The sequence below is a fragment of the Macaca mulatta genome, chromosome 16, assembly GCF_049350105.2.
Source record: "Macaca mulatta isolate MMU2019108-1 chromosome 16, T2T-MMU8v2.0, whole genome shotgun sequence".
Lineage (NCBI taxonomy): Eukaryota > Metazoa > Chordata > Mammalia > Primates > Cercopithecidae > Macaca > Macaca mulatta.
The window spans coordinates 61,976,003-62,002,427 of record NC_133421.1 but is presented as its reverse complement, the minus strand read 5'-3'; the positions used below and the strand labels follow the sequence as shown (position 1 = coordinate 62,002,427).

General features: G+C 50.6%; 1 protein-coding gene, 1 long non-coding RNA gene and 1 other non-coding gene across 10 annotated transcripts; 1 reads left to right on the top strand and 2 right to left on the bottom strand.

Annotated features, from left to right (window-relative positions):
* Positions 1-4,438: 4,438 nt before the first annotated feature.
* On the bottom strand, positions 4,439-21,873 carry COPZ2 (COPI coat complex subunit zeta 2). 8 transcript variants are annotated; one of them, XR_001440397.2, is made up of 10 exons: positions 16,371-16,507; positions 15,548-15,622; positions 12,233-12,314; positions 11,580-11,671; positions 11,049-11,104; positions 10,519-10,596; positions 7,382-7,433; positions 6,741-6,779; positions 5,949-6,062; positions 4,439-4,747 (listed from the first exon to the last, which is right to left on the bottom strand). XR_001440397.2 is itself a non-coding variant. In XM_077968589.1 (9 exons), exons 1-9 carry the CDS (start codon positions 21,871-21,873, stop codon positions 4,700-4,702), a joined length of 534 nt encoding a protein of 177 aa, XP_077824715.1. In that variant the 3' UTR covers positions 4,439-4,699. The 8 variants fall into 8 exon arrangements, 6 of the variants coding, with proteins under 6 accessions (XP_077824715.1, XP_077824716.1, XP_077824713.1 ...); XR_001440398.3 differs by lacking the exon at positions 15,548-15,622; XM_077968589.1 differs by lacking the exons at positions 5,949-6,062; positions 16,371-16,507 and adding an exon at positions 21,862-21,873.
* On the bottom strand, positions 15,858-15,944 carry MIR152 (microRNA mir-152). Its single transcript, NR_032424.1, has one exon. It is a non-coding gene; the product is annotated as a microRNA mir-152 (primary transcript).
* LOC144335640 (uncharacterized) lies at positions 17,760-26,393 on the top strand. The gene is made up of 2 exons (XR_013406635.1): positions 17,760-17,902; positions 24,919-26,393. It is a non-coding gene; the product is annotated as an uncharacterized LOC144335640 (long non-coding RNA).
* The last annotated feature ends 32 nt before the right edge of the window (positions 26,394-26,425 follow it).

Sequence of the window (26,425 nt, the reverse complement as noted above, 5' to 3'; positions counted from 1 at the left end):
TGAGCCACTGCACCCAGCCTAAATGCAGATTCCTTACCTCTGGCCTTGCTTATGTTGCTGCTCCCTTTGGGGTGTCTCTTTCCCATCTTCCTTCTTTACATGGTATGTAATACACTGTTTCCTCTGTGAATATTTATTTATTTATTTTTATTATACTTTAAGTTCTAGGGTACATGTGCACAACGTGCAGGTTTGTTACATATGTATACATGTGCCATGTTGGTGTGCTGCACCCATTAACTCATCATTTACATTAGGTATATCTCCTAATGCTATCCCTCCCCCCAACCCCCCTCTCTGTGAATATTTATAATTTCCTTGTCTGCATACATGACTTTGTCCCCAGCCAAATTGTAATCTCCTTGAGTCAGGAACTGTGTTTCCCAATTCATCTTAGAAGCTCCCGACAATCCCCAGCAAGGTGCCTGGCCTGGAACAGCCTGTTAATAAATGTCTGCTGAACAAATTCATTCCAAAATAGTTTATTTTATTATTGTTATTATTAACATTGCTTTTCTTACCAAAGGGTCCATTTTGAGGAATGGCGTTAATCTATATGTGCAGTATAAAATTTACATGTGTCTCACACTCTCATTTATTTAGAACCTCATCTAACATGTTTACCAGTTTCTGTTGATAGAGATGAGGAAGAGATTAGGGAACAGATGAGGACCATACACACATTGATGCTAGAATATAATTTGTCAGCCATTCGGTTAATTTATTTTTCTTTTTTATTGAAGTATGACTTACCTACAGGAAAGAGCACATATCTTAAGTGTAAACTCTGTGACTTTCTTTTTTTTTTTTTTGAGACAGAGTTTCACTCTTGTTGCCAGAGCTGGAGTGCAATGGTAAGATCTCAGCTCACTGCAACCTCCACCTTCAGGTTTCAAGCGATTCGCCTGCCTCAGCCTCCCCAGTAGCTGGGATTATAGGCACCTGCCACCATGCCTGGCTAATTTTTGTATTTTTAGTAGAGACTGGGTTTCACCATGTTGGTCAGGCTGATCTCGAACTCCTGACCTCGTGATTCGCCCGCCTCAGCCTCCCAAAGTGCTGGGATTACAGGCATGAGCCACTGCGCTCGGTCTGTGACTTTTTACTAATATTCAGATCAAGATAAAGAACATCATTTGATTTTTAAAGGCATCTCTACTTCCGAATATCTCTTAAATCACTTCCTACCTTTTAACCTCCACCCTCACTCCACTGCGGAGTCTAGTCAGTCTCTCCCTCACTTTCTTTCCCCAGTGCCTGGCTCATGGCAAACACTCAAATATTTGAAAGAATGAATCAACAAACAAATATTATTGAATGAATGAGACCCAAATTGGAAGGAAATGGAGGTCTGTAAGGTTGTGCCCAGACTGTTTTGGGTAAATTATTCAACATTACCTGCATCGGCCTCCAAAGTTAAAGGGTATCTAGCAGGAATTTAGAGGTAAGGTTTTTTGGTTTTTTGGGTTTTTTTTCGCTATACAGCAAAGTTTCAAAGGGTGGTTAAGAGCACAGAAAATTTGAGCCTCAGGCGGTGTCCTGCTCATCGCCCCCCTACAACCCACACCCAGGCCTAGCTGGCCCCACCCCCGCCAATCTTTGCAGTCCTGCAAAGCGCCCAGCCCGGCTGCGGTCCCGCCAGCGGGGAGCCATCCATCACCGCCTGGATGCCAGCCAACCCGACGAGCCCCGCCTTCCTGCCAGCCAATAGCCGGAAGGCAGGGGGCGTGCGAGGCTCTAAGTGGTATAAAAGGGATCCCAGGGCCAGGCCGCGCTACCTCTGCGCCCCGGGTTGGGTCTGCGTGTTGCTGGCGTCCTATTCCGCGCCAGAGCCCAGGGGCCGGTGTTTCTGTGCGTGCCGTCTGGCTGGGCCCTGGCTCCTGGGTTCTGGGTTTCAGACGTGTCCTGGTGCCCATTCTGCTGGAGGAAAGAAGAGACCCTGAGGCCCCCTTCCCTTATACACTTGGGGCCGGCAGGATAGCCCACGAGGGCAAGAGGGTGGAGGAATGCAGAAAGATGCAGAGGGACCCTAGGGATGGCAGGAGACTGGAAGGCAGGCCCTGGCTGCCCTCCCACCCGGAACCGCCGGCCGCCCTTCCCGAAAACCAGGCCCCCGCGCTCCCCTCCGCGCCCGCCGACTCCGGCCTGTGGCAGCGCTAATGAGGCCGTCTGGAGGAAGCCGGTGCCAGAGGGCAGGACTCTGGGCGGCAGGCCAGGCTCGTCATCCTGGCGGCTCTGCTGGGCTGCGGGCGCCACGTGGGAGCTGGGGGCACAGCAGCCGGCGGCCCTCCACCCCCAGCGGGGTCTCTGCCTCAGCCCCCAGAAAGCTGGGCCTGCAAACTCGGGGTCCTCGGGAAGGGGTAGCGCCCTTCCCTGCCGGCCCTCCCGGCTCCTCTGGCAGTGCTGCGCAGCCCGCTCTGCGCTGTCCTCTCCGCTGCGGCGTGGGTCCGTCGGCTGCTTCGGAGCAGCGCCGCTCCCAGCAATCCCTCAGCCATCGCGGACGAGGACACCTTTCTGGTCGCCTCTCGTCATTGCCATGCACCCTCAGCTCCTTCCTTTTAACCCAGTACGGTTCCTGTGTGAGCCAGGGGTTCGGATGAGCCTAGGGCAGGGATGCGCGAGAAAGCCACCTGTCCCCAGCAGTTCCCCAATCCGGAGCCCCGCTCTGCGGAAACTGCACCAAACACTTCAACCTGAGCCTCGGTGTTCCCCTCCGTAAAATGGGGAGAGCATGGCGTAATTCACAGGATTCGGTGAGCTAGTTTGTGTGAAGTGCCCGGCTCCTGCCTGTCCCTTTCCATTCCCGTCCCTGCTACATTGGAATGGCAGGGCCGAGGCAGGCGCGACCGCGTTGCTAGGAAGCGCATTTCCCAGTCCCTCCTTGCGGTCGCTTAAGGGTGGTGGAGGGAGCCAAGCCCTGGGTGTGGCCGCGTATTTGCCAAAATACTTCTAGAAAATGTCTCCTTTCTTGTCGCCATAGTAGCCCCTGAACTCCACGGAATTTAACCGAATACTCTTTTTTTCTCCCCTTCCAAGAGTTGCCATTTTGCATTATTTACTCGGATGGATTATGCACCCAGCGCTTACAATGTAAATGTTTACATGACTGTATCATTTTCTCTAATTGTAGAAGTAGTCAAGCCCGTTATAAATGTTCAATCTTAAACAGTTTTATAATGTAGGACTTGAAAACCGCAGGGACAACTTCTATTAACGTCCACGTCTCGCCACTTTCCCTCCCTCGCTGAAATTCCTGTGCCCACGCTGGCGCGGAACTAGCAGGATGGGTCACGCGTGCAGGTTGCTAGGGCAACGTCCTGTCGCCGGTGTCGGAAACCAATGAGTAACGCCCAGGAGCTGGAGTCTGGCCCGCCCTGGGGGCGGAGTTAGTCAGCGGGGCGGCCCCGGCGGGAGCGCGTTTCCCGCCTGTCCCTGCAGGTGGCACTATAAGATCGCGGATGCTTTCCTGGGGCGGGGCTTCCCACAGTGCTCAGCGCACGCGAGGGGCGGGGCCAGGGTGGAGCGTGAGCCACCAGCTGCAGTCCGCAAAGGATCGAGGGAAACGAGCTGTCCCGGGACGCAACGCTAGACAGGCTCAGGGATGGATTTACAGGGACGCAGAAAGTGTACGCGTCAGAGAATGGAAGGGAGAAAACAGAGGTTCTGGGACGGCGACAGAGAAGGGAAGTCGTGTCGCCCAGAAAGGCTATACAATCTCCACTCTTCCCGTTTGTCCCTGGGACACCCTTCCACCCTCCTCTCCCTCCCGACCTGCAATTCTTCACACCCTCTGCAGCGCACAGGGTGCTCAGGACACGTGCACGGTGGGGGCTGGCGATGCTTCCTTGCCCCCACCACCCGAAAGCTTGCAGAGAGCTGTAGTGCCCAGGATGTATGCCAGGATGGAATTCTACGGTTCCAGGCATGCCAAGAAAAATAGCCGTGCTGTTTCTCGGTTTGTTCAGAGGAAGCCTTACTCCCTTCCCTTCTGGAGGCTGGGAATGGAAAAAATGACTCAAGGAATCCCCAGCGGAGCCGCCATATCTGTACTGCATCGCAAAATAGGGGTACCATCCTTTGCTCTCCCCTACCTGGCAGTATGCGCCACACATGGGGCTCCGTGGTATCAGCGTCGCATCCCCCTCCCCCTGGTGTTAAATAGTACCCTTTCCCTTGTCCCACATCTCTCCCCAGTCACACAACCACAGGGACATGCCCCACCGTGGTACTGGATATCCCCACGACGAGCCACAGGAAGTGCAGGGGCCTTTATCTGAAAACACACACACACACACACACACACACACACACACACACACACACACACACACACACACACACACACACACACACACACACACACACACACACACACACACACACACACACACACACACACACACACACACACTTCCTAGGCCAAGAGAGAAGGAGACCCTTGGCAGAAGACAAAAGCAGGTTTATTAGGGCCCTGGGGCCAGGAATGCCTAAGGTATGAGTTAAGGCCAAGGCAGTGAGAAGAGGTGACTCTCCTGAGGCCAAACCTTTGCATCTCAGAATCTCTGGCTGGAGACCTTAGGAATCAGTTCCGGGAGGGACCTGGGGATGCAGAGGGGTCTCTCCTGACCGTGGGATCTCTGGGCTTTTGCCAGGATTGGGGAAATGGTCTGGGGGGCAGGGAGCCTTGAATCCACAGCCTTCATTTCAATAAGGACCATTTAATTTGTTCCTTGGCAGACTGAAGAACCTGGGGTGGGGTGGGGAGGTTGAGAGAGAATTGAGAATGTCAAATGCCTCCACATACAGTCATGGGGAGGTCCACAGCCCACCTTCCCTAAGCGCCCCTGCAACCCCCAGTCACTAGGTGGCAGCATCTTGTCTCCGCTTGGCTTAAACGCGGCCAACCCTTCAAGTCAGAAAGCGCAGAGGAAACCGGCTGCAGCCAGCTCCCACCTCAGGGCCAAGCCTGCCCAGACCTCTGGCTCCTGCATCTGCAGCGTGGGTGTGTCAGCAGCCTGTCTCCCCGCTGTCATGCCATGAGAGTTCCCGCCCACAGTGCCACGTCCAGGCAGAGATGGGGCCGAGGCGTGACACTCCCTGTGCTGACGCCTCAGCAAACCCCTAGCTCTGGCCATGACTGGCAATGTGTCCTCAACACCCCACCCCAACCCACTGCTGATGTGGCATAGCTGGCAAAGGGTGGCCGGCCAGACCCTGCGGTGGGATGCCTGGTGGAAAGTCTCAGACCAGTGCTTACACAAATCCATACAAGTGTACGCACGCATGCACAATGCCAAAGCAGGAGAGGGGGACAGGACACCAGGTGTGTCCCTCAGGTAGGTTGTCCCTTCAGCCACTCAGCCTCATTCCCTTCTAGAGAAGGAGGGAACACTGTGTCTGTCTCCTCCTCCTGCACAATCTCCCTCCTCTCTTGGGGACAGTGGCTTAGGGTTCCCCTGATTCTCCTAGCCGGAATCTAACTTTGTCCTCATTTTATCGCCCATTGGCCACCTGTAGCTTGCTTTGTTTTTACTCCAGAATTCCATTAAAAATGCTGTTTTCATTCTTTCTCCCTTTGGAGAAATACTGATGGTTATTCAGCATGTGTTAACTTGCTTGGAGCCCTGCTAAGAGCTTGCCATGCATTGGCTCATTGAATTGTCATAACTCCATGAGGAGGGTCCTGTTATGTGAGGCCCAGAGAGGTTGAGTAACTTGCCCTAGGTCACCCAGCTTTAGGTGGTAAGGTTGAACATGTATCCTGGGATGACTCCCATGAGCACCCGTGTTCTTATCTGCTCTGCTCATTACTCCCTACCCTCTTTCCACCCTGAAAATTGCCTTGTAGCTGCATTCATTCCAGCATGGTATAAGGAAACATAGGGAATCAGAGGGGAGGGCGAAGCAAAGTGAATGTTAAGGGCAGTGCAGGAAAATGGGCGCCACACCTGGGACTCCACACGAGACAGCACAGGCTCATCTCGGTAAGGCCACCACAGCACAAGGAGTTAGCGCCAAGGCAGGAAGTTCCATACAAGCAGGATTAGTCTGAGCAGAGAGACCTGCAGGCAGACAGAAGAGAGGTCAAGACAGTCATCCTGAACTAGCAGGAAGTTTGTGCAGCTGGGGAACAGATCAGGCTTCAGAGTCAGGAACCTCCCCCTGGCCTCCTGCTCTGCATGCACCTCCAGATAGGACCATGCAACATTGTGGCAGGTTCTTCCATAGCCAGGTCATTCAGGGGCAAGGTGACAAGTGATGAGTGGGGAAAATCAGATCCTATCATGGGTTTGAGAGTCCCTTAATAATCCCAGCGTGTACCCTAAATGGCAAGGACAGGGTTTAGGAGCCAAACTCCTATTTGGCACCCTTTCCAGGTTTCTGTAGAGGGCGCATCAGAGGCCTGAGTTCCCAGATTTTTTTTGGGGGGAGGACAAGTGACCCAGCCATCTCCAAGGTAGGCCGCTCATCCTAGTTTCAATCCAACTAAACCAAGCCAGGAGATGAGGTGGGCTAATGGTAACACGCCCATCCATCCATTAGTACCCAGCTCCCCCAACTTGGAGAGCCCAGAGGCCTCCAGCGAGTCTCTCCAAGATATGACCTGTCACTGCCTCATCCCTTCCCTCCTGCACCCCTGATTTTTCAGACTTGATAGCTTCACTGGGTCCCCCTAGGATGCTCTGCTCCCGGTATCTCTCTAGACCATTTCTAGCCAAGGCAGATGCAGGGGGGCCTACCTGGGCCACACTCTGTTCAGTCAAGCCGCCATCATCTGCCTGTAAGGAAGCAGAGTCAAAGGGTGGGGTAGAGCCAGCATGAGGGTCCTGGGTCAGGGAGGTGAAGGAAAGGGGCTTGGGGGTATGGGTGAGGTGATGCAGTGGTTAGGGTGATTCAGAGCTGCACCTGTGTGACTGGTTAGTAGAAGTCCTGCAGCCTGTCATTTGGAAGCCAGGACTTCTGGGATTGTGCTATGGTGCATGGAGGGTGAGGGAAGATGGGAGGAAAGGTTTCATCCAGACATGAGAAAGCCAAACAAGGTAGGGAGGTTCTATCCATACCCCTGACCCCCAACCTCAAGGCCAAGGCAGCCACCTGGTGCCTCTTTGAGGATGTATTTATTTCCCCAGTCCGTACTTCCTACCAGAGAAGAGGTAAGGTACTTGTGCTCCTAGCCTGGGAGAGGACAGGAAGATCTCTTCCATTAACTGGCATCCCACCCACAAACTGCTGCTCATCCCACCCCTAACAAGTATATCAGCCCAGTCGTTGTCTTCTGCTAGAGGAGCTTGGGCTTCTACCGTCTCAGCCTTGGCAGCCCCATGTCCAGGAAGGACAGGAAGGGCAGCCTAAAAGAGAAGGTGTGCAAGAAGACTCTTACCCTAAAATTCACCTTCTGGATCACTTGCTGGGGGTCACTCTCCAGAATCACACTATGAGATGAGAGGAAAAACCAGGAGGCAAATCAGTGGCACAATCCTCCCCTCTGCCCCCTCTCCTTGCCAAGCCTCTTCCCTCTCCCAATGCATCCTGCAACACTTCCACCTTCCAGGTCCCTTCCCACTGATAGCCCTCAAGTCAGAACTCTCCCTCAGCATGGAGGACCCTCAGCTCTGATTCTTTGATGCTTCAACCCAGTGGTCCACACGCTTTGTCATCCCTGGGCAAAATCTTCCAAACCAGATGAAAACAGTCTGGTCTAGAATGATCAGGATGTCAAAAGCAGGGACTCTCAAAACTCAGAGCTCTTGAAAGTTCACTTCACCTTCTGGATATAGGGTTGGATTCCCTGTGAAAAGACTTAGGAAGGGAGGCCCTGGGGGTTCTTATCTTGTTGCACTGTTATTTTATGGCATGGGGTCATGCCCTGCATAAAAGAAATGAAACTCCAAAAATCAGCATCTACCTTCTCCCCAACTTCCTCCTATTTTTTTTTTTTTACTTTAAACATGTTTAAAGTTTTGTTTTGTTTTGTTTTGTTTTGCTTTGTTTTAAGGCTGGGCACGGTGGCTCATGCCTGTAATCCCAGCACTTTGGGAGGCCCAGGCAGGTGGATCACCTGAGGTCAGGAGTTCCAGACCAGCCTGGCCAACATGGCAAAACCCTGTCTCTACTAAAAATACAAAAATCAGCCAGGCATGGTGGCACACACTTGTAATCCCAGCTACTCGGGAGGGTGAGGCAGGAGAATTGCTTGAACCCGGGAGACAGAAGTTGCAGTGAGCCAAGATCGCACCACTGCACTCCAGCCTGGGCGTCAGAGTGAGACTCCATCTCAAAAAACAAAAAAAAAACCAAAAACAAACAAACCAAAAAACAGCTCTTTTTAAAAATCTTCCCTTTTAGGCCGGGTACAGTGGGTCACGCCTGCAATCCCAGCACTTTGGGAGGTTGAGGTAGGCGGATCACAAGGTCAGAAGTTTGAGACCAGCCTGGCCAATATGGTGAAACCCCGTCTCTACTAAAAATAAAAAAAAATAAAAAAATTAGCCAGGCTTGGTGGCGCACACCTGTAATCCCAGTTACTCAGGAGGTTGAGGCAGGAGAATTGCTTGAACCTGGGAGGCAGAAGTTGCAGTGAGCTGAGATTGTGCCACTGCTCTCCAGCCGTGGTGACAGAGTGAGACTCCGTCTCAAAAAAAAAAAAAAAGAAAAGAAAACACATACACAAAAAACAAAAAAAAAAACTTCCCTTTTGGTAGACCCAAATATTGTAGCTTTTCTCAGAGAGCAGGCACTCCTTCATGAGGCCTTGGGGTTATATACAGGGTATTGGATGTGAGGGCCTGTCACTGCGGCAGGACAAAGATGACAGGATCTGAGTGCACCTCCTTACCCAGTGAGACTCCTCCAGAGCAGAAGCTTTGTTTTTCTTTTTTACTAAATCACTGGAAATGACAAACATTTATTGGGAGCCTCTTCCAGGCCCCATCCTTGGGCTGAGCACCCTGAGGTCCCAGGCTTCCTAGCCGGGGGTCCTGGAATCCATAAAGAGCATCCCAGGCCAAGGCTCCAGTTTAGGCGTTGCCTCCCGACTGGCGCTTCCCCAGTTTTTCTTGGCAGGAAACTGAACTCCTCAGAGGCAGAGACGGGAAGCTTGTGAAGCTTATACCTCAGGCATCCTCCTTTGCACAAGCCATCCAGAGCCCTGCATCTGGTTCTGCATTTGTAGTTTTGTGTGTATTTGTGTAAAGTTTTCCTTCAAGAGCGTTCACCAAATTGTATATGCTTCTGGCTCCCCAATACCTGGCATTACCCCACTCACTTTTGGGTCCCAGAATTCTGCAGGAAGCCTAGCAGTAGCAGGCAGTTAATGGCTATAGAGAGGGGAGGCATTCTTTAATGCCCCAGGCAGTCCAGTACAGTGCTGTGGAAAGAGCATGGCCCCTGGAACTATGCACATGGTTTTAGATCTTGGCCCTGCCACTCCTTAGCTGTGTGAATGACCTCCGGCATGTCACTTGAACCTTTGAGCCTGTTTCGTAATGTATAAAATGATGTAATGATAGAGGCATGTATGTTTTTAAGGTGCTCAAGAAATTTCTATAGGCCGGGCGCGGTGGCTTACACCTGTAATCCCAGCACTTTCGGAGGCCGAGGCGGGCGGATCACGAAGTCAGGAGATTGAGACCATCCTGGCTAACATGGTGAAACCCCGTCTCTACTAAAAATACAAAAAATTTGCCAGGCACGGTGGCGGGCGCCTGTAGTCCCAGCTGCTCAGGAGGCTGAGGCAGGAGAATGGCATGAACCCGGGAGGCAGAGCTTGCAGTGAGCCGAGATCGGGCCACTGCACACCAGCCTGGGCGACAGAGTGAGACTGTCTCAAAAAAAAAAAAAAAAAATAGAAATTTTTGTTATTGTTTTCCCCAAAGCCAGAATTTTTCTCTCTCAATATTGGTCCCCTGATGGAAATTCACGAACCAACTTTTTTAAAAGAGCTCCTAACTTCCTAAGAATATACTAGCATACCAATAGGAGGCAACATCTATTGAATGAGAACCATAAGCTTCACATGTATTTTCTCATTTAACCCCTACAATTCCTTATTACCTCCATCCTAAAGATGGAGAAAGTAAGGCTGGGGGAGAGTCAGTAATTGACCCAGGTCACGCATCTAGCTGGTGCTGGAATTGAGCCCTAAGAGCAGGACATGTGGGGCTGGTGGGACTGTCTGAAGTCCTTCCAGAGAGGGTCAGCATCTGTGCCAGTGCTTCCCCTGGGCATTGGAGACCAAACTGGATTTTCCCCAAACCCTGCCTATTCAATAGTCTCCCATTGTTTGACATCAGGTTACTCTTTTGTTTGGCTTGACTTTGGCTAACATTGAAATTAACTTCCATCTTCTAGGGTGGGGTGCTAGTAAGGGGAAGGGGTAGGGGAATGGGATCCCTGGGCATATGCTGGGGGAAGGGAGTGAAAAGTTGGTCAGAGTTCTGGCCATGCTGGGTGCCATCTGGGGCTGATGACTCCCAAAGGCACTCCTGCTGTGAGTGTCCCTGACTGTCCCCTCCTCACCCGCCATCCACAATCTCATCCAGCACCAAGAAGGCTCCGTCCATGTTCTCCAGCAACCAGCGCTTCTCCACGTTCTTCCTGAAAGTGGACACAAGCTCCTGAGCCTCCCTGTGGCTGGGAGGAACTGAGTCCCTGCCTAGGTGAGGCTGACCCCACTCTCCAAAGCCTGTCTCATTCACCCCTCACCAAACAAGGATTGGGAAGGAGAATGTGAAGGGCAGTGAGCACAGAGCCTGTGCAAGGCATTCCTGAGCAAAGGGCAGTTCTGCTTCCTTATACCCCACCTCGTCCAACCTCCCATACTTTGTGCCTTGACACGCCGGCACCCACCACAGGACCCCGAATGCGTTTCACAACTAGGTTAGATGCTATAGCATAGCCCTACTTTGGTTCATTGTGTCAACTATGAACTTTTCTTTTTAGATTGTCTTAGTCTTGTGGGGACCTCAGGAGATAAACAGGGAGGAAGTGCCCTGTGACATATCAGGGCCTGGGGGATGGGGCCTTGGAGGGCAGAGAACCTCACTCACCTTAACATGTGGTTCAGAGACTCAAACAGGCAGGTAAGAACAGACATGAGCATCAGCTGGGATGGGCAGATACGGGAGGAGGAAAACAAGAGAGCTTGAGATTGAGAAGGTCAAAGGAAGCACTTGGAGCCCACCTGTGTGGGCAGCAATGGAGAGTTCTCCCTTTTCCGAGGCCTGGGCTGGAAACTGACTGCAGTGTGACATTAGAGGGAACTTCCATGTGTCTGGGCTGGGAAACTGGAGTTCTCCACTGGGAGACATTTAGTGTATCTTTCTCTAGTTATGTCTAAGAAGGACAAAGCCTCCCTTGCAGATGAAGTGATGACTTCATTCCTGGTTCCCAAGGAAACTAAGGGTTATCGAGGATACACATTGTCCCAGAAAGAACCCTTCTTGCTGCCCCCCTCTACCTCATGGAGCCTAGCAGGAGGGGTCCAATGGTGAGCCTCCAGGTCCCAGCCTCAAGCCCAGATTCCAGATAACATTTCCCCATAGACAGCCCTTTTTACTGCCCCAACCTCCTGAATTCACCTCATTCTCGTAGGATGAGCCCACCACGTATAGGAAGAGGTCAATGCTGTTCTTGTAGACGATGGTCATACCCCCAAAAAATGCAATCTCACCTAGAAATGGAGGGAGCTTTCAGTACTGGCCACCTTGCCTGGTCCCAGCCTAGCCCTTCCTCCTCAACTATGACTCTGTGACTTTCCTCTTATTTCCTTCTCCCCTTTCTAGAGAACCCTTGGAAAGATAGCACTAGGGACACTACCATTAGGCTGCCCCATGTCCTTCCCCTTATCGATACTCTATTTCTAGGGACTGCCTCAGGCCAAGGAGTCAACAAGCCCAGTTGTTGACTAGTTTACCTCCTGTCCACGCTCCCACCCTGTGCAGCACCTTGGGACCAGATTCAGGTTGGGACCACAATACAGTTGGCCTCCTCAGCTACAGAGAGGCCTGGGGATGCTGGGGGGATAGGTAGTCAGGGGGATTGGAGAGTGACAGGGAGTGGAGGTTCCCTGGAGGAAGGGAGTAGAGAACACCTGGGAAGGAGAGGACAAAAAGCCTCTGAAGAAAGGGAAATGGCCTGTGGGTGTGCAAGGCTGATGGGGACAGATGTGTCCAGTTGGAGAAGATGACAGTGTGCATCTGATAGTCTGGTGGAGAAAGAGGGGGACACTTACTCTCAGTCCGGCTGGTCTTGTTGAAGACATTTTTCTCGAAAACCATCTGCTCCTTCATGGAGGGGAATGTGTCATCATAATACTATGAGAAAGGGAAGGAGAAGGGACCATAGCTTTCCACACAGCCTGGATCCTCCCTAGATTTGGGAGCAGGAAAGATTAGGTGCTGGGCAAGCGGGATCCTGCTTCCCTGCCCCATCTCTCCATTACTGCACCCTAGGCCTGTTGGCTCACTAGTTCCTCCAAAACAAATTATTATTATTTTTTTAGATGGAATTTTGTTCTTATTGCACAGGCTGGAGTGCAATGGCACGATCTCGGCTCACCACAACCTCCACCTCCTGGGTTGAAGCAATTCTCCTGCCTCAGCCTCCTGAGTAGCTGGGATTACAGGCATGTGCCACCACGCCCGGCTAATTTTGTATTTTTAGTCGAGACGGGGTTTCTCCATGTTGGTCTGGCTGGTCTCGAACTCCCGACATCAGGTGATCCACCTGCCTTGGCCTCCCAAAGTGCTGGGATTACAGGCGTGAGCCACCATGCTCCGCCCCCTCCAAAAGAAATTCTGAGCAAAGAAAGTCCCAAAAAGTAGAGGGATATTGAGGCCTGCTTTTGGAGTCCCCTCTGGTTTCTTGGAGGATCTTGTACATTCAGCAGATGTGCAGCGTGCTAAGGATTGGCATGGTCACTAGCGCACACTAATTCTACAGCACCCGGAGTCTACAGGAAAGATGGCAAAACCAGCACACCTTCTTAAACAATAATAATGATAATAACAACAGCTACTTTATTATCCCCATTACACAGATGGGGAAACTGGGGCATCAAGAAGTCAGGTAACGGCCGGGCATGGTGGCTCATGCCTGTAATCCCAGCACTTTGGGAGGCCAAGGCAGATGGATCACCTGAGGTCAGGCGTTCAAGACCAGCTTTGCTAACATGGTGAAAACCCGTCTCTACTAAATATACAAAAAAAAAAAAAAAAAAAAAAAAGGCAGGGCGCGGTGGCTCACGCCTGTAATCCCAGCACTTTGGGAGGCCGAGACGGGCGGATCACGAGGTTAGAAGATCGAGACCATCCTGGCTAACACGGTGAAACCCTGTCTCTACTAAAAATACAAAAAAATTAGCTGGGCGTGGTGGCGGGCGCCTGTAGTCCCAGCTACGAGGGAGGCTGAGGCAGGAGAATGGCGTGAATCCGGGAGGCGGAGCTTGCAGTGAGCCGAGATCACGCCACTGCACTCCAGCCTGGGTGACAGAGCAAGACTCTGTCTCAAAAAAAAAAAAAAAAAAAAAATTAGCCGGGTATGGTGGTGGGCCCCTGTAATCCCTGCTACTTGGGAGGCTGAGGCAGGAGAATCACTTGAACCCGGGAGGCAGAGGTTGCAGTGAGTCGAGATCGCGTCACTGAACTCCAGTCTGGGCAGCAGAGTGAGACTCTGTCTCAAGAAAACAAAACAAACAAACAAACAAACAAAACAAAAAAAGAAGTCAGGTAACTTCCCCAACATCTCACAGTTGTGAGGCCAAAGCTGGGTTTGAGCAGTAAGGACGGTCTGACTGCAGACAGGGTTATAGTGAAGATTAAATATCTAAGAAACAATCCCTCGCACATATCCCATAACTAAATTAATGTTTTTTTGTTTGGGAATGGTGAGCCTCTTTCTCTTACTCAGTTTCTTAATCTGTAGGGAGCAAGAGGCTTTGGCCTTGCTGATCCACCTCTGACCATCTGCTGGGGCAAGGTGTGGTCAGCTCAGTTTTCAATTTTCTGGATGTGGATTTTGCCACTTAGTACTCAATCTGCAGGCAGATTAGCCAGCTCCCTACTGGCCGCTGCTTATCTGAATGTCATAAAAACAGAAAAGTTTCAGCTCCAAACAAACAAACAAACAAACAAACAAACAAACAGAAAATCTATTTTTTGAGATGGGGTCTCACTCTATAACCCAGATTGGAGGGCAGTAGCTCGATCATGGCTCACTGCAGCCTCAACCTCCCAGGCTCAGGCGATCTTCCCACTTTAGCCTCCCCGAGCGCTGGGACTACAGGCGCACACCACCACACCCAGCTAATTTTCATACTTTTTTTTGTAGAGATGGGGTTTGCCATGTTGCCCAGGCTGGTCTGGCACTCCTGGGCTCAAGCGGTCCACCCGTCTCAGCCTCCCAAAGTGCTGGGATTACAGGCATCAGCCACTGCGCCTGGCCTTATAATGCATTTCTTTTCTTTTTCTTTTTGAGACAGAGTTTCTCTCTTGTTGCCCAGGCTGGAGTGCAATGGCGCGATCTTGGCTCACTGCAACCTTTGCCTCCCAGGTTCAAGCAATTCTCCTGCCTCAGCCTCTTGAGTAGCTGTAACTACAGGCGCCCACCACCATGCCCAGCTAATTTTTTGTATATTTAGTAGAGACAGGGTTTCACCATATTGGCCAGGCTGGTTTTGAACTCCTGACCTCGAGTGATCTGCCCACCTCGGCCTCCCAAAGTGTTGGGATTACAGGTGTGAGCCATTGCGCCCGGCCTTATAATGCATTTCATAGCTAATGCAGATGCTGTAGTTCCACTACAATTAATTGTGTTGACAGCAGAAATTTATTTTTGGATTATTTTAGGCCGTGTTTGCTAGGATAGATAACAGATAATTGAATGGGGGTACAGTGAAAACCACCTTGAGCTTAATGTAAAAAAACCTGAGTTTGCCTGTGAAACCTGTGAAATGGGAGAAGTGAAAAAATTAAATAAGTAAATAAATAAAATATGAGTTTGGATCTGTTAGGATATTAATACTTGTGACCTCAGGCAATTCACTTAGCTTCTCTACACCTCATTTTCTTCATCTATGAAATTAAAGAGTTGTATTACACAGTCTCTAAAATCCCATCTGGTTCTAAATCCTTAGACTCCTTAGGCTAAATCCTTAGTGTTTACCAAGCTGTAGAACAAAAGTGGAGGTTTTGAGGAGGTTTAGAGACAAACCCCAAAGAACAAAAGAGCTTGTGTAGGGGTTTGGGGACTAAGACTCCTGGGTCCCAGGCTCAACACTCCACTGATCCATTAGGCAGAAACTTCCCATGCCCAGGTCCAGCTGGCCAGTACCGATGATGAGGAAACACTTCAGGGAACATGAGTAGAAACAGGGGAGACCCCTCACTTCAGGGAGCAGCACCTTGACAAGGCAGGAGGATGAGAAGGACTTCTGGAGGGGTCTAAGCTGAGCTGCCCTGAGTCACAGAGACCACAGTGGAGTTTCTCCTGAGACAGGAGTGTCAGCTGGATGGGAACTGTGTCCCTCACAGGTGGGGTCAGAGGTTACCTTGGCCAGCAGCCGGCGCCCGTCATTATCTAGGATGAAAACAGCCTTGATGGTGTAGAGGGAAGGTTCCTGCAACTGACACCGGGGAGGAGAGTTCTGTTTGGCCCCTGGCTCAAGGTGGACACCCTGTCTCTATGGGATCTGCTGGCCCTAGGATACACCCTCAGGCTCCAGCAACCCCAGCCCTCAAGGTCCACAGCTGGTTCTGCCCAACCCTGTGCCACATGGGCCAACCCAGGTGCCCACTCCACTCCCAGGCAGATGTTCCACTGCAGGCCCCGAGTGGGCGCTGTGCCCGTTGGGTGCAGAAGGTCCTTCCGGGCCCAAGTTCTGTCATGCACTGACTGCTCCAGAGCCCGAGTCGGAGTGTATCACAGAACCTGGGCCGGGGGGGACAGCGGGCCGAGCCTCCTCCTTCCAGCTGATCCCTGGCCGGGCTGGACCTGCGCTCTCAGCGCGCCCCCAGGCCCTGGCCCTGGCCCGGGTGGACTCCAGCAGCATGCCCATCACCCACCGGTGATGGGAGGCGAGTCTGGGACGGACAGGCCACTCCTTACCCTCCCCGCGGAATCGCAACTCACCCGCCACCCCCCGCTCCAAACGGACCCAGAACTTCAGCCCCGCGCCGACGGACTCAGGACAGGCCTCCTCGCCGGTTGGCGCCGGGACGAACTTTTCCTCCCGGGTCCTGGGGCCGGTCAGGGGTGACACAAAGTTCCCAGCCGCTGGGCGCGCGAGTTCTGAGTTGGCTGCTCCCCTCAATCCTGCACCGTCCCGGCCCAGCTCCCGCCGCCCGGGACCCCCGCTCCCGCCCGCTCCGTACCCGCAGCCCCGAGGGCTCCCCGGCTCGAGCAGGCGGCGCCGGGCCCCCGGCCTGGGCCGCCGCGGCCCCCTCCCCCGGGTGTGGACGTGGCCAGGCCTCGGGCCGCTGCATTCCGCTCGCCGCCTCGCACTGACAGCGCCGCCCGCCTCCTGCCCGCCGCCGCCGCCCCGCCTCCGCGCCCGCCCCGTGGCCCCCTCTCGCGCGTGGCCTTCCTTTCCTCGGGGCCCCGTTCTCTTGCTCGTTCTCCCCGCTCTCCCCTCCCGCCCTCACCCCAGCTCTTCTTCCCCCACCTCTCCTTTCCCTCTCTCCTTGGCTCCTTCCCGAGTCCCTTACAGCCCCGAACTCTGCATCTTCAGGGTGCCCCAAGACCAGCCCTCGTCCTGCTTTCTGCCTGCTCTCCGGCCTGTGGCTTTGGTGTGCACCGGTGTCTGTAGGCTGTCCTGGGGCCAGCAGCAAACACAAGCAAAGCCCACTTTTTTCTGTTGACCTCTGGTAGGTACCATGGGGACAAATATGTCAGATCACCCTTTAGATCTCCGGGACAGGGTCTATAAGCAAGAGCACATGAGGACAGTTCTGGGGACACTCCTCTGTGAAGAGGCTTTCCCATTCCTCTCTCACTACTTGCAGAAGGGAACCATGGCCGCGGAGACACCTCCCCAGGCTCTCCTAAGACACAGATATGGCACCATCAAAAGCAAGACAGACGCCCAGCAGCACAAATGCTCCACCAATGACATTGGGCTTTGCAGCATGTTTTGGTTTCTTTGGTCTAAGTGTACCAAAGACAAGCTCTCATTTCAGGATATGCTGGCAAGTGGAAAATTCACACCCCAGTGATATGTATGTTAGTGGTACGTATGCATTTACTGGTAAAAACACTGTGCATGTATTTTACATTTGACACCTTCACATACGTTATCTAATATAGCCCACACCTGTGAGGTAGGCATAATGGACCCTCATTTTAAGGAAAGAGAGACTCAGAGGTTGTGTCACCTTTTCAAGACCATACAGCTAGTTGACTGGGAATAGAACCCAGATTTTTGACTCAAAATTTCTTCCCTATTCTTCTCTTCAAGCCCTCTTATGTTGTGGACCACAGTCACTTACCCTAGATGGTTACAGAATGGGGTTTTCCTCACTGAATGCATCAAGCCTTCTTATCTTCAAGCCTCTGCTGAAATATCATTACCAAAAGGTCCTCCTGACAGCCACCATATCTGACTTGATCGGTCTCTCCTGTCACATTCTCTATCTCAGTTCCTATTTCTTCCTTTCATTGCACTTTTCTCAATCTCTAAACATTATTTTTACTAATTTTGCTTGTTTGAGACATGGTCTCACTCTGTTGCCCAGGCTGGAGTGCAGTGGCTCGATCTCGGCTCACGTCAGCCTCAACCTTCTGGGCTCAGGCAATCCTCCCATCTCAGTCTCCCGAGTAGCTGGGACCACTGGTGCATGCAACCACTCCCAGATCATTTTGTTTTTATTTTTATTTTTGTAGAAACAAGGTCTCAAGGCTGGGCTCAGTGGCTCACACCTGTAAACCCAGCACTTTGGGAGGCTGAGGTGGGCAGATGGCTTGAGCCCAGGAGTTCAAGACCAGCCTGGGCAACATGGTAAGACCTGGTCTCTACTAAAACTACAAAGAAATTAGCCAGGTAGGGTGGTGTGCACCTGTAGTCCTAGCTACTCAGAAGCCTGAGGTGGGAGAATCACCTGAGCCTGGGGGTTCAAGGCTGCAGAGCCATGATCATGCCACTGTGCTCCAGCCTGGGCAATGGGAGTGAGAACCTGTTTCAAAAAAGAAAAAAAAAAAAGAAGAAGAAGAAAAAGAATGGAAGAGAAGGAGGAGGAGGCAGAAGGGGAGGGGGAGGGGGAGGCAGAGGGTGATCAAGGTCTCACTATGTTGCCCATGGTGGTCTTGAACTCCTAGGCTCAAGTGATCCTCCCACCTCAGCTTCCCAGAGTGTTGGGATACAGGCATGAACCATTCCCAGCCTTTACTAGTTTGTTTACAAGTGTTCCTTCTCCCCGCCCAGACTTTGAGCCCTGTGAGAACGAATGAATGTGACTTTTCTTTTTTTTTTTTTTTTTGAGACAGGGTCTTGCTCTGTCACCCAGGCAGGCTGGAGTATAGTGGTGTGATCATAGTTCACTGCAGCCTCAAACTCCCAGGCTCAGCCGGGCACAGTGGCTCACGCCTATAATCCCAGCACTTTGGGAGGCCGAGACAGGCAGATCACAAGGTCAGGAGTTTGAGACCAGCCTGGCCAACATGGTGAAACCCCATCTCTACTAAAAATACAAAAAATTAGCTGGGGGTGATGGCAGGTGCCTGTAATCCCAGCTACTCGGGAGGCTGAGGCAGGAGAATCATTTGAACCTGGGAGGTGGAGGTTGCAGTGAGCCGAGATCTCGCCACCGCACTCCAGCCTGGTGACGAAGCCAGACTCCGTCTCAAACAAACAAACAAAAAAAAACCAGAAAAAAATCTGTCATCACCAAGCCCTGTAAGAAACTTTGTGATCTGCTTGCCTCGGCCTCCCAAAGTGCTGGGATTATAGGCATGAGCCACTGCACCTGGTGGATGACAGATATTTAATAAGCATTTGTGAAGTAAATGAATAAAGGAATTCAGGATGAGGGAGATCATGTATAAATATTCACAAATACCACATTTTAACTAATAATAATTAAAATGTACCTATCAATGATACCATATTGGCTGGGTGTGGTGGCTTATACCTGTAATCCCAGCACTTTGGGAGGCCAAGGCGGGCAGATCACTTGAGGCCAGGAGTTCAAGACTGGCATATTTTATGTGCTGTACAAATATTTATTGAGTGCTTTGTATGTACCAGATATTTTTCTAGCCACTGGGACACAATAGTAGACAAAAGAAAAATTTTGCTGTCATGGAACTTATAATCAATTGTGTGTGTGTGTACACGCATGCGTTTCTGTGCAAGATATAATACACAAATGGGTAAAGTAAATATTATGTGAGTTGGGGATCAGTGCTGCAAAGAAAATAGAGCAGAAATGGGGTGTGGAATGTGAAGGGTCAGGGACAGGCAAGCCAGAAAGCCATTTTCACAGTCCTCTGAGAAGACCTTTAAGAAGGTGACATTTGAACAAAGAGCTAAAGGAAAGGAGGAAGCAGACCATGCAGACATCTGAGGAAGCATCTACTGACCCTCCCTATATGATGACTTAGGAGGGACATCTGAACCTTCCTTGCAGGCTATCAGTTATAACAGGGAACATAATGACACTATCTGATACAGCAGGCAGCGAAAAGATCCAGTACTTGGGCATTTTATTTCTTCGGATTCCAGATCATCAGAAGTTATGTCAATGGTCATGCTGGGTATGTTATTTTTAAAAAATACTGATTTGGTTATTTTGATGTCTTAATATTTCTGTGAGCTAGTCCATTTTTTTTTTTTTTTTTTTTTTGGCTCATATTTACAAAGACAGCACCAAAAAACCTCCAGGAGAATTTCTCAGCCTCTGTTTGGCATATGGTACCCACCATAAAAGACCAGCAGCCTCCAGAAGGGTCAGAGGAAGACCTGGGATGATAGGGGAGTTAGGGGGCTGGTTGGTTCCACAGGCGAGGTGGGGAAGCAGTCAGTTACACAGGTCAGTGATGGGAAGGCACTGGAGAGGGGCCAAGGGGATAGGAATCAGAGGAGCAGGCTGGGGAAGGAAGCTTAGGAACCACAAAGTTCTCATCACCCCCACCTCTACCACTGTTATTGCCTTTTTTTTTTTTTTTTTTTTTTTGAGAAGGAGTTTCACTCTTGTTGCCCAGGCTGGAGTGCAATGGCATGATGAAGGCTCACTGCAACCTCTGCCTCCCAGGTTCCAGCGATTCTCCTGTCTCAGCCTCCTGAGTAGCTGGGATTACAGGTATGAGCCATCACACCTGATTAACTTTTTTATTTTTAGTAGAGACAGGGTTTTATCATGTTGGTCGGGCTTGTCTTGAACTCCTGACCTCAGGTGATCCGCCTGCCTTGGCCTCCCAAAGTGCTGGGATTACAGGCGTGAGCCACTGTGCCCAGCTTTGTTGTTCCCATTCTTAAAATCTCTTTACATCTTTTCTTTTTTTTGAAATGGAGTTTCGCTCTGTCGCCCAGGCTGGAATGCAATAGCACGATCTCGGCTCACTGTAACCTCTGCCTCCCAGGTTCAAGCAATTCTCCTGCCTCAGCCTCCCAAGTAGTAGGGATTACAGGCGTGTGCCACCATGCCTGGCTAATTTTTGTATTTTTAGTAGAGACGGGCTTTCACCATGTTAGCCAGGCAAGTCTCCAACTCCTGACCTTAAGTGATCTGCCTGCCTCGGCCTCCCAAAGTGCTGGGATTATAGACGTAAGCCACAGTGCCTGGCCCATAAAATCTCTTTACATCTTTTTTTTTTTTTTTTTTTTTTTTTTTTGAGACGGAGTCTCGCTCTGTCGCCCAGGCTGGAGTACAGTGGCGCGATCTCGGCTCACTGCAAGCTCCGCCTCCCGGGTTCACGCCATTCTCCTGCCTCAGCCTCCCGAGTAGCTGGGACTACAGGCGCCCACAACCGCGCCCGGCTAGTTTTTTGTATTTTTAGTAGAGACGGGGTTTCACCGTGGTCTCGATCTCCTGACCTTGTGATCCGCCCGCCTCGGCCTCCCAAAGTGCTGGGATTACAGGCGTGAGCCACCGCGCCCGGCATCTCTTTACATCTTAACTGTAGTGGTGAATAAGTAAATTCAGAGCCAAGTTCAACTTTTCAAGGACAAGATTCTCCCCAATGATAACCCCTCCCCAAACTCCTTCAACAGAGACCCCAGAACTTCTTTCTCTCCATGACACCCGCTTCCCCACACATCCTGAAGTGCACCTTTAATGCGGTTTTACGTAAACATGCGAGCTATGTGTGTCCAGTATTGGGACAGTGTCTTCCACAGAGCATGACCCTAAGAGGACTTTCCAGTTTAAGGCTGGCAGCACATGAGAAGCACGCACGTGCAGCAGCAGACTCGGCGGGAGAGCCTCCCCAGCTCGAAGAAGCCAAGTTGGGTTCAAAAAGAATGCAGCCTTCACGTTTCTCTGCCCTCTGCTCCCTTCAGGTAGGTACAGTAGGGTGGGGAGGTAGGCTGTGCACATCCCTACCCAGCTGGAACCTGTTAAGTAGTGCACTCAGAATTGGTCCCTGCCCTATGGAGTCCCAGGAGGCAGGTGATTCAAAGGAGGTTCTCCTCTGGGCCTTGGTATAGCTTGAAGGGGAGACCGTTTCATTTCCTCTGAGTCACCCTCCTGCTGCCACATTTCTGTGCTGTCTGTCCTAGGATTTCAGCATCTGTTCTTATGTGACAAGAAGAAACAGCTCCCTTGGGTACCAGCCTCTCTCTATCCTTCCTGCTTAATGTCAAGAGGGGGAGGTGTGTGTGGAATATGAGGTGTGGAAGTGTGTGCTGGTGGCATCCTCTAGAGAGAAAACTAAAGCTTCCATGCTCTGTCTGTAGGATAGGCTTCTAGTAGACCATTCTAAGGACAGCTCTCATTTCTTCATCACCTTTGGCTTTCTCTGAGATAACTTTCTCTGAGATAAAGTTGTAGGGTAGGTGAAGACAGGATTATTCAAGACAGTGCCTTATACTCAGCTCTTCCCGCGGGCATGAATGGCTTTATACACATGACCTGAGTTTTAAGATTTGTGAATATGTATATTGTTATCTCCATTTAGCTCAGGATGGCCCAACTAGTACAAGACAGAGCCAGATTTTCGAACCCAGCTGTAAGTCCAAAATATCCACTCCTCCCACCTCTTAATGGCAGCTCCTTGATTGTGACATGTCACACAGAGCTCTACAAAGAACACTACCTGGTATTGTTTGAGACAATAGAGCAAGACATACAGGACAGTTCAACTCGGCTTCAAAAAATGTTACACTAAGACACTAAGGAACAATGAGATATTTTCATTGTAGAGGTGAAGAAAGAACATTTTAGGATTGAGAATGAGCACATCCTAAAAGTCAAATAGGCCGGGTGCAGTAGCTCACGCCTATAATCCCAGCACTTTGGGAGGCTGAGGTGGGCAGATCACTTGAGGTGAGGAGTTTGAGACCAGCCTGGCCAACATGGCAAAACCCTGTCTCTACTAAAAATACAAAAATTAGCCAAGTGTGGTGGTGTGCGCCTTTAATACCAGACACTCAGGAGGCTGAAAGCAGGCAAAATGCTTGAACTTGGGAGGCAGATGTTGCAGTGAGCTGAGATGGTGTCACTGCACTCCAGCCTGGACCACAGAGCGACTCCATCTCAAAAAAAAAAAAAAAAAAAAAAAAAATCAGATAAGCATTCCAGTCTGTGCTCCTGTACTACCACAATCTTTTTTTTTTTTTTTTTAACCTCAACGTGGATTTTTGCTCCAACCTAGTGATTCTCTACTCTGGTTGCACATAAGAATCACCTGAAGAGCTTTTACAAAATACTGATGTCCAATTCTGCTCTGAGTGGTTGTCTTAATTTGTGTGGGGTGGGACCTGGGCATTGGTAGTTTTTACAAGCTCCCCACCTGGGTGATTCTAATGTGCAGCCAGGATTAGAAGCAATCTTCTAAGAGTGTGGTAGTCATGCACAGGAAAGAGGCTGGCTTACAGAATAGCTTTATTTTTTGGTGGTTTAATGGTAACAAGTTTGCTGATGTTTACCATGTAAGAGAGAGGGCCAGATGTCCGGATTAGCCAGAAAACTAATTGATTTCTTTGCAAAACATGCTAACATTTAGTATTGACATGATGTATTCCTAGAATCTCTCAGGACTGTAAGGAAATCTCAGGCAATCATCTATCTAATCTATTCCCCTGGATTAGATGAGGTTGCCAAGTAAGAAATACTTACATGGATTAGCAACACTTAAAGACATGTTTTTCTTTTTCTTATTTTTTTTGAGATAGGGTCTCACTCTGTTGCCCAGACTGGAGTGCAGTGGCGCAATCACAGCTTACTGCAGCCTCAACCTCCCCAGGATCACGTGATCTTTCCACCTCAGCCTCCCCACTAGCTAGGACTACAGGCATGAACCAGCACGCCTGGCTAATTTTTGTATTTTTTTTTGTAGAGATGGGTTTTCACCATGTTGGCCAGGTTAGTCTCAAACTCCTGGCTCAAGTGATCCGCCCACCTGGGCCTTTCAAAGTGCTGGGGTTACAGGTGTGAGCCACTGTGCCTGGCCTTAGAGACATTTTTAGATGATGGGCAACCAGAATGGCAGAAAGACTGGGTTTCCCTTTTAGGGAAAAAGCAATTTCACTGTTCCAGAAGAAATCGGAGCCCCAGCCAGCCTGCCCTCCCACAGCCCCTTCTCTGGGGATTCCTGGCATGTGTCATCCTCTGGGGTGACTGTGGGATGGAGGTGCCTGTTGGTGGCAGCAGCAGCTTTTCCTCCGAGGGAAGCTGGGTCGGTAGACACTACACTGCTATTCCTGGGGTGGGGGTGGGGATTTCTGTGTATGTTTTATAGTTAGCTGGCCCCAAATCCCTGTGCATTAGACCTAACCCTCTTCTCGGCTTCCACTGCTTTCTTCTCTCTCCTGCACAGCCCGGAGTCGCAGGGGCAAGGCCTGGTTTTACAATGGCTGCCAGCCTTTCCCTTAGGGAGCCACGCGCATGCGCTCACTTTTTCCAGTGGTCTTCTCAGTCTGATTTAATGGATATACCGGGACTGATGACACATCAGCATGGGATCCTTCTTTTGCTTCTTGGGTAATTGTCCTATTAACAGCTGTCCCAGGCAAAGGGAGCGGGGAGTGTTGGGGGAAAGCGGGGGGGGGCGGGGGGTGACTTCCTGGGTGAAGGAGGACACACCCTGGGTTTTACAAGGTTAATCAGCAGGTTCTGGGAAAGCTTGCACCTGCTCAGACTTGATCTGGAACTCTAGACAGAATGGAAGACAGTCGTCTCCACTCCCTTCCATGGAGTATCAAATATCCTGGGCGCCCACACCCTGCCAGACCTAGGCCTGCTGTTGCGATTGTGTTTGTCTCTACACCTTTACTCTCTTTGGTCCTTGCAACTCTTTCCCTTTTTCGGGCCACTTCTGTGAAATGGCTAAGCAGGAAACTCACATAAACGATTGTCCAGTTTTAGTTTGAACTGTTAGGACTGAAAATTGTTCTGTATTTGTTGTGTAAAAAAAAGATCAATCTTAGTATGCTGTTTTCACCTTCTCAAAATTATCTTGTATTTAAACACTGTACTTTAGTTGAGCCTTTATATCTTTCAATGTTATGTTTTCTTTTGTTTTTTGAGGCAGGATCTCACTGTTGCCCAGACTGGCACCATCATAGCTCACTGCAGCTTCAAGCAATCCTCCCACCTCAGCCTCCTGAGTAGTTGGGACTATAGATTTGTGGCACCAGGCCCAGCTTGTTTTTTCGTAGAGACGGGGGTTTCACTATGCTGCCCTGGCTGGTCTTGAACTCCCGAGTTCAAGCAATCCTCCCCCCTTGGCCTCCCAAGGTGCTACTGTGAGCCACTGTGCCCGGCCCAGTGCTATGATTTTAAAATATGTCCTTCTCAACCTTCTTATTTTTAGTTTGATGGCCACACCTAAATTTTTCCTCCTTTCTTACACACTACCAGTCTTTATCTTCATTGTCTCACTACTTTGGGGACTGAATGGTCTCCTATTTTATTGGTAACATGCCATATCCTTCAAAACTGTACATCCGCCAAGGTGTGGTTAATTTCTGCTTTTAACAGGAAAATCACAGGCCTGCCTGCTTGAGTCCCCCTTCAAGTACTCAGTATTTGAGTGTCTACTAAGTTATAACAGTTAACACACAAAATTCTAGTCCTCATGTCGTTTATACTCGGATATTTATTGGGAGACACGCGTCAGTAGTCCCTACTAAATGGGAAGATTGCTTGAGTCCAGGAGTTCGAGTCCAGTCTGGAATAGGTAAAACATGCTCTCTGAATTAGTCTTTGAAACTGGTAAACTAGCTCAGAAGTTTTGTAAGAATTGCTGGTGTACGTTTATTATATACAGTGAAAGTACTTAATCTGTAAACCACCCCAAATTAAGCCTCCTAACTGCAAGCACAAAATGGACTCATTATTTACTGAGTTATCAGTTGGCGTTGTCCTTAGTTGTACAGGGACTAATGATTCACCCATAAATAATGGGCTCTTCTAAGAAGACAGACTTGAGTTTACACCTCTTTGTCCTATAGCTGGGAGGAACGCACTGCAAACTCCAACCCAATGATTCCCTAAATGGGGTCTTCGCATCAGTTGCGTTAAAATCATCCCAGCAGGCAGGTTATCCGGCCGCCACTCCAGGGTCACTAAATCAGACTCTCCAGTGGGACCTCGGAATTCGTAGTTTAGCAAGCTCCCCAAGTGATGCTGGGGGTAAACTAACGTTTGAGAGTCACAAACATGTTTTGGAAATATAACCAGATGGGACTGGAGAAATTAGAAACTGAGAAACATCCCTAAAAAAAGCAAGACTAAGCAGCGTGGGAGACCAAGTGAGGGGGGCTCTTTGGGGTGTTTCTACCATGACAAAAATCGCCATTACCCCACAGCTCTCATACCACCAACGTTCCGCCAACGTCCCACCACCCTCATGACAACCGTCTCCGGGACTGCTCCAGCGAAGGCACCCTTGCCTGGGCCACGAGGCGCAACCGTCCCTCACAGCTGGGGAGGCTTCTCCAGGTTCGCACCGAGAGGAAGTTGGGGTACCGGTTTCCGCCGCCAGCACCCAAGATGGCGGCACGAGCGTCGCAACCACAAGCACCACATGCTTCGTGTCCCGCCTCAGCCTTCTCGGGTCTCACTAGACTTTTGCAAGTCACTGTGGGAACCCTCAAGGCGGAGGTGTTCCGCACTCCCGCGGCGATACACCCTCCCATTCCCTGCCCTAAGCCCTCAATCCCCCGCCACAGAAAGCGCTGGAAGCGCCCAGCTTGGATACTTCACCCAACTCCCAGCCCGCTAAGATCTCCCGCCGCGAACGCGCGGCCGAGGGGCCCAGAATGCTAGACACT